Genomic DNA, 9,836 nt, shown 5'->3' on the forward strand with positions numbered 1-9,836 from the left:
TCTGCCCAGGCCCCATCATGGCCTGTGGCTGCTCTTCCTCTCTGACAGCAACAGGGACCTGCATCAGTGGCCTCCAGGGGCCCCAGCTCCCAGCTAGGCATCTAGGGGTCCCTAGGTATCACCCCACTTCCCCTCTCCGGGAAGGACTCATGGAGATCGCAGTGCAGGTTCCACACTGCCGGGGTCGTGCTGCTCAGTATGGAGAGGAACTGGCCTTGTGCAGAGGCCGGCTGACATCCAGCGCCTTGCCCTTCTGTGGTAAGCTTCACCTCCAGTTCTGAGGAAGACGAGACAGGAACCCGTGGTGGTGAAAGCTCCAGGTTACTGCATGCTAGACAGCACACTATCACTAAACTCTACCTGAAGCCAATAACCCCTTTGTCTCAGTTCTGCCCAATGGAATTTCCTCTCTAGTGCTGTTAAAAATGCATTACGATTTGACAGTTTTACCATGCAGATACCAGAGCCCCAGACCACCCACCCCTTCACACCCCTTTATTTCTCACCGCCTGATTATAAGGAAGGAGTAGGCTAATTTGGTATATCCAGGGGCCCATGAATTGCCTCCCTCCCCCACCTGCTGGCGACTCTTGAGTTCCAAGAGCATAAGGCATAGGTGTGGAGAGTTTTGCCCACGAGTCAAGAAGAGACTTGATTTTGCTCAGAACCAGGTAACTTTATTGAAGAGTGCTTAAACAGAAAGAAAGAGTCGTGGACATGAGGCTAGATTAAAGTGCCTCGCTGGTGGCTAGGGAAGAGTCCCGGTTCAACTCTTCTGGTCTTTGGCACCCAGGGTGAGCCGGTCAAGGAGGTACTCCGCAATCCCTTCTCCCAGGGCCCAGACCTCACGCAGGTTTTTCAGGAAACACTCCAGCTTTGAGAGGATGTCCAGCTGCTGTTGGAGGAAGTTTTGCTTCAGGAAGCTGCACAAGTGCCTGTCGCCTCTGCTGTTGGCCACATGGTAGAGATCCAGGAGGCTCTCAGCGATGGTCATCTCCAGGTGGAAGGAACTCTCCAAGGTCTGGAGGCCACCCTGCCAGTTGCTACGATCCGGGGCAGCGATGTCGCGCAGACACATGCGACCACCACGCTCGTTCTGCATCTTTAGCAGCTTCTCAGCGCATGCTTTCCATTTGTGCGACTGGCGCAGGAAGAAGGAGCTGAAATGCTCCAGAGCCACGTCGTCGCGCCCGCAGTAGAAAGCCATGGACAGATACACATAGGAGGCATACAGCTGCAGTTGGATCTGGTTGTTAACCGCCAACTCACAGTCAGGGTGGTAATTCTGCCCAGACAGCAGGGAGGATGTTGGCACCCAGGTGGCCATGGCAGGTGGCACGGGAACAGTGATGGAGAAGGTGAAGTTGGTTTGGACTCCTCAGCCCTGAAATGAAGTTTCGAGCGGTGGCTGGAGGAGCTTGTGACGGTTGGGCACGAGGGCAATGGCGAAGCTTCCGCTGAGAGCAAGTGTCAGAAGCCCAACCGGAAGTACGTGACTGCATCCGGGCATTTGGCAAGCATTCTGGCCTGGGGTTTCCGGTTAATAGCTGTTTATAGAGCTAGCCTTGGGTTCTGATTTCCGGGCACAACCTGGGGAATCTGCCTTTACAGTTTGACCTAAATAATAATTTTAGAAGTTTTTAATCAGAGCTGGGCGCCATTGTCTCACACTTGAAATTCTAGCTATTCAATAGGAGGCTGAGATCTGACAATCATGGATCGAAGCCATTCTGAGCAGGAAAGTCCATGAGACTCTTTATTTCCAATTTACCACCAAGACCCCGGAAGTTGCGCTGCGGTTCAAGTGGTAAAGCTCTTGAGCCTTGAGGGCAAAAAGCTCAAGGACAGTTTCCAGGCCCTGAGTTCAAATCCCAGGAAGGATAAAATAAATACATTGAATAAATCAAAACCAGCTTATTTGAATACTGATCAAATACGATTGTTTTATTAACTTCAGTGAGTTATGTGATGACATTAGCTGTATTTAATACCATAAAGCTTTTTAAAGAAAATGACAGCTATATCATGTCACTGCTGTTAGAAAACTAATGACACTTCTGAGGGAGGGGTAAGTTTGGAATCAGGAATAAGGGTTGTTGACAAAAGTGCTGAGTTCCCTCAGCAACCCAAGTCACTCTGGGCTGACCTTTTGAATTCTGTGAGATTTAAGTTATTTGTGAGCATAAATAAAACCTTCTGCCTGCTTGACTTCTCTGAGAGTACCAAAACTTCTGGTATATTATTAGAGAAAATACTATAAGCCATGTGGATGAACAATTCCCCTCCAATCTCCATTTGATTTTCACTAATGTATAACAAGACTTTTTTTTTCTTTTGCTACTCCTGGGGCTTGAATTCAGGGCCTGGACAATGTCCCTGAGCTTTTGTACTCAAGACTAGTGCTCTACCACTTGAGCCACAGTTTTATTTCCAGCCTTTTGATGGTTAATTGGAGATAAGAGTTTCATGGTTTTTCCTGCCTGTGCTGACTTTGAACTGAGATCCTCATATCTCAGCCTTTTGAATAGGCTAGCATGACAGATGTGAGATACTGGCATCCAACTTTGTTTTTGTCTTTAAATCCTTTATATACATTCTATAAATTATATTAGCATTTGTTATCTAGATACTAGGTTAATAAAATAGGTCAAGTTTAATATAAAACATTGTTAAGCTATGATGGAAGAGCCACTATAACACGTATATATAAGTGGATTAGGTGCTTCTGGGCTGAGAGAAAAATGAAATTGGCTTCTCTCTTCCAATCTGAGAGTCAAAACTCAGTGAAAATGAGATACTTTCAGCCTATTGGATGGCAGAGAAGTTCAGTGGTTTGCTTAGTTCAAAGGTGATTCTCAGAGAAAGCAGGAAGCATCCCTTTCGGACACAAACTAGATTTAGGTAAAACAACCTAAATCTAAAACAGGTCCCCTAATATTTTTATTAGCACACATTAGTTGTACAAAGGGGCTTTCCATTGTGACATTTCCATACATGGAGATGATAGGCCCCATAAACCTTCCCCTCTATTATTCTTCCTTATCCTTCTCCCCATTCTTAAAACAACTCCAACATGTTTCAATGTTCTATTTTCATATACCCACAAAAACATTTGGGCCATATTCACCTTTACCTTCTCCATTCACCGTTGACTCCCCTCCCCCCCCCCCACCTTGCCACTGATACCTTCTTCCTCCAGATCCTCTTCTAGTCTCTATTCTCATTTTTAATGTACATTTAATATATCAAGAAATTTCACCCTGAAGAATTTAGGTAAGTGTCATATTATGAGTATATCCGTACATAAATAACATGCTATGTTCAGCTGAGGATAATAATGTACTTGGTTCATTCCAAACAAACATGATAGACATAATTTTTAGTGGTAGGTTATTCTTGAGAAATTGTCTACTCATTATATAAAACTCATCTTAGGGGCTGGGGATATGGCCTAGTGGCAAGAGTGCCTGCCTCATATACATGAGGCCCTGGGTTCGATTCCCCAGCACCACATATACAGAAAATGGCCAGAAGTGGCGCTGTGGCTCAAGTGGCAGAGTGCTAGCCTTGAGCAAAAAGAAGTCAGGGACAGTGCTCAGGCCCTGAGTCCAAGCCCCAGGACTGGCCAAAAAAAAAAAAAAAAAAAACTCACCTTAGGTTTTTTTAAGTTATTTTTTTTTCCTTTTTGTTGGTTATGGGGCTTGAACTTTGCCTGGGCACTGTCCCTGAACATCTTTGTGCTCAGAGCTAGAGCTGTACTACTGGAGCCAACAGCACCATTTCTGGTTTTTGAGAGGTTTAATTGGAGATGAGTTTCATGGGGACTTTTCTGCCTGGGGCCTGCCTGGGGCCGGCTTTGAACCTCCATCCTCAGATCTCAGCCTTCTGAGTAGCTAGGATTACAGGTGTGAGCCACTGGTGACAGGCTAGTTTTTGTTGTTTTTTTTTTAAACTTGAGACTTTTATAATTCTGGAGGCACAATGAAAAACAAATTTTCTTCCTTCTGATTCTGAAGTGTTTGATTTTCAGCTAATTACTGACATCTCTTATGTGATGATGCAGTTTTAAAATTACAAATAGCTTTCATAATCAACAAATTCCAAAATTTGTCAGAGAAAAAGAACTGAACTTCAAAATGTAACTAGTAAAATGCTAGAGATTACATGAGATGATTTGAAGAGTAGCTATTTGTTTTCTGTATAAGAACTTACTTTGCATAGAAAAGAAGTCAAATTGGCTTGTATCTTTCTGATGCTATTGAGTAAATATATGTTTCCATACACATTTTGTTCCAATTGTTCTTTTTTTTTTTTTTTTTTTGGCCAGTCGTGGGCCTTGGACTCAGGGCCTGAGCACTGTCCCTGGCTTCTTCCCGCTCAAGGCTAGCACTCTGCCACTTGAGCCACAGCGCCGCTTCTGGCCGTTTTCTGTATATGTGGTGCTGGGGAATCAAACCTAGGGCCTCGTGTATCCGAGGCAGGCACTCTTGCCACTAGGCTATATCCCCAGCCCCCCAATTGTTCTTAATTCATGATTTTATTCCCTATATTTTTGTGACAGTAACTGATAAATAAATAAAATCACAATTTGATGTGTGTGTGTGTGTGTGTGTGTCTGTCTGTCTTATGCTTTGTCATTCAAAGCTAGCACTCTACCACTTGAGCCACAGCTGCACTTCTGACTTTTTGGGTGCTTAATTGGAGGGTCTCATGGACTTTCTTGTCTGGGCTGGCTTCTAACTGCAATTCTCACATCTCAGCCTCCTGAGTAGCTAGGATTACAACCTTGAGCCGTTGGCACCTGGCCACAATTTGTTCTTACTTTCTATCCTATGACATTTGAAGATAGGAACATATATAATAATTTTCAAAGAACAGGACCAGGATTTTGATTATATTTTTCTTATTTCTAGGCCACTCCCTAAGGATATGTGTTACTGAATATTGTAAAGGAATATATTTCTGATACCATTTATCTTCTAATTTTGAATGAGGAAATTATTATCCAGGTCTTATGGAGCTGAAAAATCTATCTTATATTGAAAAGTACTGTATTCACCTTGATTCTTGGGAGCAATTTTTTTTCTCATTATTTTCTACCTAATCTAAGCTAATTTTATTTGAGAAATAACTGAATGGAAGGAGGAATATTCCCTTCTGGAAGATTCTAATTTAATTAAATATTTTCTTTATCATATGCACTCAATCTAGAATTAGAGAAATCAATCAAGCTTTTCATGATGTATTCTTATGTTTTCTCTTTCCACTGTGAGACATTAAAACACAGAAGTATGAAACACTATCAAAGTATCCCTATCAACTGGCACAAAGAAAAAAATGTGACATTTACTGATGATCAAAAGTTTTATAAGCAACTGGCTTGATATAATCCATAAAACCCCAACAAAATGAACATTGTTGCAAACTCATATAAGAAAACCATCTCTGGAGCAACTTATCTCAGCCCCAGGATGAGAACATGGCCGTTCTGGGGTTTGAACTCACTTCTACCTTGCTCCATTGGCCACACTCTTAATATGTTTCCATCTAGACTCTCAGAAGTGAAACATAATTCTCTTTGTCTATTAAAGAAAATGTTTCATCTTACATGCCCGTAGAACAGATGTTGTTAGTCTTATGTGACACCATAATCCAATTGAGCATTACAGTCGAATAAATCATCAGTTCTAGCACCTGACTGATTAGAGGTTTACACAGCCATGAATATTGCCACAGGAAAATATAACAAAAATTTGTTATGGCCAATTGTAACTTATTTCACGGTCCAAACACACGTTTCTTTAAAACAATCTCAATATGGACATGATGAACCTGGTTAGAAGTGTTTAAAAACTAGTGGGTTTTAAAAAAAATCAGAATTGTAAATACAAAATGTCACACCCTCCCCAAACATTAGAAAGAGCTAACATATAATCACTCTTCTTTAGAACATGATGTTACTTAAAAAATTGATGTATGCATGGATTAAAAAAAAAGCTAATCCCAGTACCCAGAAGGTGGCTTCAGGAGAATAGTGTGAGCAATATAGCAAACACTTGTCTCAAACCAAAAAAAAGCAATAGGAAAGAATAATTAGGAAAATCACAGATTTTCCCTTTTTGTAAAATATTAAACAGGGGCGACTATTTTGTTTTAATTCTTCCAGGTGTTATCAACTTCTTCCTGATGCAAATATTTGCTGGATGAATGGGGCTGTAAATACTTTTTTCTGCTATGAAGGCAGTTTTTGTTATGAATGGTAGAGATTACTTAGCTATTCTCATGGTAGATTGAAAAGAATAATCTGTTTAACTGATAAAAGATCAGAATCACATCACTTAGAGACTTTTACCTTCTTCCAGGGATGAATTTTTTGTTATTCCTACCAAATTAATTAAGTTGCTATTCCAGGTAAATTGGAAAAATCAGGCTCCAAGCACATCCAGACATCCATCTCTCTCTGTTTCCTTTATTAGAGGCACCAGTGCACTCTTGGTTCAGTGAACCTTGTAGAGCCCAAGGTTTTGAAGTGAATAGTGCATTGCCCATGATACTGCTTAATGTCAGTGTGGAAATATGAGAACATAACGAGATGTTTAATTCCAGACCCTTTTCCCCATCCTAAAGAACTCATTTCTCAACTATGAAATGGAGATAGTCATATTTTTCAGTCTTCTATGTTTTGTGAGCATCAATCAGAAAGAAAGATCATAAGACAAATGACAGGAGTGGGCTTTGGAAATAGTAGTCTAGACACACATTAATTTAGTTTTTTTTTAATTATCTCTCCTTCCAAAAGGAATAGATTTGAGTCCGTGTTCATTTGAAATATCCAAATAGGTAAAATACTCTCTCTCTCTCCCTCTGGGTGTGTGTGTGTGTGTGTGTGTGTGTGTGTGTGAGAGAGAGAGAGAGAGAGAGAGAGAGAGAGAGAGAGAGAGAGAGAACACATATCAATGTGACTAACCATAGAAAAGAAACCCACATAAACCAGATGCTCATGGCTCGTGTCTATAATCCTCGCTACTCAGAAGGCTGAGAACTGAAAATATTCAGTCTTCCCCCCTCCATTTTCTTACCTTTAAAAGTTTTGAATATTTTTATTGTCTGTAAGGAATTATACAAAAGTTTCCATTCACCAAAGCAGTTTATGAATATGGTGGATATTGATCATATTGATCAATATTGCTTTCAACATTTTCACTCTCTTCTCCCAACCCATCCCTTCCCTTATTTACCTTAATTGAAGGTTACATATTTTTTGTTTTATATAGGCTCACCATACATATACAAAGAAAATGAATTAAAATATGAATTGCTTGAAATGTGTCTTACAAATAAATTAATTAATTAAAATAAGCTTGTGAACGCCAAAAAGATTTTTGAAACTAAAAATTTTAAGCTAGTACATCTAGGAATAAAAACTAAGTGCAAGAGAAAAAGGTGAACTCATTATTTTGGCTACACTTTCAACTTTTGTTGACAAAATAATTAGTATAACCATTCCATTAAAATTTTAGTCCAAGTGGAGCTAACTGTTTCCTTTCCTTAATTAAAACTATAGTATTTTGAGATTTATCGCATGTTGTAAATGATATCACTAAATCTCATTTGCTTTTATTAATTGTTTATCTTTTATTAATTGATGTGAGATTATCATATTCTCAATGCTACAAAATGTGAAAAAGACTATATGAATGTTGATGTCACGGTTGAAAAACATCCAAAGCATGAACACAAAGCAAAGTTCATTGAGAAATGTTTAGAAGCATTAGGTGTTTAAGTACATATGCTACCCATCAAAGATGTACATTTTAGGTAGGAATCTCATCATATAGTCTGATGAATGTTTAAAATGAGGACAAGAAATTATCAAGTAATGAAGAGAAAATCAATCTAGTTATAATAGTCGTAGTCATCGAAATCGTCATAGTCGTCATCATCATCCTCATCCTCTGCATATTTCAGTTCATGAGCTCTTACTACTCTCGGGATAGGAGTGATAACATCTTGGTAATCCCATCCCTTCCTGAAGAAAAACTTCTCAAGAATAGCTGGCATATTGTAGCCTTTGCTCATGATGTAATCCTTAAAGGCAATTGTACCGTAAAGTTCATCAATAATGTCTGGTGGATAAGTTACCTCAATGAACTCCTTTGGGTCAATCAGAGGCTCATTATTTACTAGCTTTTTCCACAAACTAGGCTTCAGGTACCAAGCTCCATACCTTATCTTCTGCCTGTGGGATTTGTACGGATCAGGTGGCTTCCGAAATCTCCTCTCAAAATTGCTTTCCTGGATAGAGAATCGTATCTGTTTCACTCTGCTAAGTTTTCTGCATTGCCTGGTCTCTAAAGGAATTCTATTTACTTTCTTGATGCGAGTATCTATATAGGTTGGTATGCACTCATAGCCAAGATCAAAGTGATCCACCACTACATTTTCATCAATGTCTAAGTCTCCAAGGGTCTGAACCCATTCACAGAATTTATAGACGGTTTTGGGTATGTACTTCCGCATAACAGCTTCATATAATGCCTTTGAGACCTTGGGTTTTTTCAGTGGCACCAGATCTACTCGCTTGCCAGGAATCGGGGGAGGATTCAGGCACGTTTTCACGGTTTTAGAATATTTGGTTACCTTGAAAGGTTTCTTGGGTTTTCTATCTTTCTTCTCGGTCTCACAATAATCCCACGTACTCTCCAGCTTCCTTTCAGGGTCCAGCAATTTCAGCACATCTAGTAAGACACCTTCGGGTATGTTGTCTTCCAGATTCGGGTAGAGAGCCAAGGGGTGCTTCCGTTTCATTTTCTCTTCGAGGTTTGCTATGTAGGCCCTGCGTGCTTGCTGGCTTTGCGAGAGCGAAGAATACACGTTGGCATACTTGGGCATCTTCATGGGATTCCTGGGGGGAGGTTTGTGAGAAATCGACGGAAGAAAGGGTCCCTTGCGTGCTTCAGCAGTAATATTTTCAGATGGTGGACGGCTTTTTTTAAAGGGCTCCAGCCCTTCCTTCACAAATACCCATCTCCGGCCATCTAGGGAAGTGGGGATCCTGAAAGGCTCCTTCTTAGGTACAATCAAACACCGGGCAGGAGTATTGTCGTTGCGCCAGGGCTTGCAAGGCACACGTGGAGACGTTGGCCTCAGTACCCATGGCTGCACGGACCACTTCCTTCTCTGTTCTCCCATAGTGGCCCCGGCTCAGAGGCCACAGCGGTCACTAGGCGATCCAAATAGGCTCTGGGACGCTGGAATTCTCTCCCATTCTACTCCATTGGCAGAGATTTGGGATGCCCCTCCCCCAGCTTCTTCCATTCTATGACCCATTGTTTGGCTATAACACGTCCTTTAGTTCTGCATTTACTTCCTTGCCTTTTGAAAACGTTTGAGTTGTTTCTTGGTTTGAACTATTGCAGAGAAATTTTCTCTGAGTATCCATATTCACATCTATGTGTGCATATGTACTATCATTTCTCCTGGGTAAACTTCAAGTAGGAGTCCAATTTAGGGGGGTGGGGGATCAAAAGAGATGTGTGATTAACATTTTATGCAACTACCAAACCTGTCCCAAGTTGTATTATTTTGAATCAACAAACTTGCATTTATCATGTACAAAATGATACTTTGAGGTGCACTTGTGTGTATATACATTTGTGAAATGATTAAATATAGGTGTTTTACATATGGATTACCTCGTAGAGTTAGGATTAACTTGGGGGCTGAAATGGGATTTTAAATCTAGCAAGCTGTATTGGCTAGTGCTCTACCTCTTGAACAGGATCCTCCAGATTTCAGCCTCAATAGTTAGGATCACTGATATGAAATGAGCCAGA

At 40.8% G+C, this 9,836-nt stretch overlaps 2 protein-coding genes across 2 annotated transcripts; both read right to left on the reverse strand.

The window, feature by feature from the left end:
* Positions 1–766: 766 nt before the first annotated feature.
* Positions 767–1,327, reverse strand: LOC125343181 (ferritin heavy chain-like). Its single transcript, XM_048335447.1, has one exon. The coding sequence runs from the start codon at positions 1,325–1,327 to the stop codon at positions 767–769; it is 561 nt and encodes a 186-aa protein (XP_048191404.1).
* Positions 1,328–7,896: 6,569 nt separating this feature from the next.
* LOC125343182 (protein FAM47A-like) lies at positions 7,897–9,192 on the reverse strand. The gene has a single exon (XM_048335448.1). It carries the CDS (start codon positions 9,190–9,192, stop codon positions 7,897–7,899), a length of 1,296 nt encoding a protein of 431 aa, XP_048191405.1.
* Between the last annotated feature and the right edge of the window lie 644 nt (positions 9,193–9,836).

This window comes from Perognathus longimembris, chromosome 28 (genome assembly GCF_023159225.1).
Source record: "Perognathus longimembris pacificus isolate PPM17 chromosome 28, ASM2315922v1, whole genome shotgun sequence".
NCBI classification, from domain to species: Eukaryota; Metazoa; Chordata; class Mammalia; order Rodentia; family Heteromyidae; genus Perognathus; species Perognathus longimembris.

Bases quoted from the DNA above. Each gene is read 5' to 3' on its own strand.
- LOC125343181 (XM_048335447.1), bottom strand. From the start codon at position 1,327: ATGGCCACCTGGGTGCCAACATCCTCCCTGCTGTCTGGGCAGAATTAC.
- LOC125343182 (XM_048335448.1), bottom strand. From the start codon at position 9,192: ATGGGAGAACAGAGAAGGAAGTGGTCCGTGCAGCCATGGGTACTGAGG.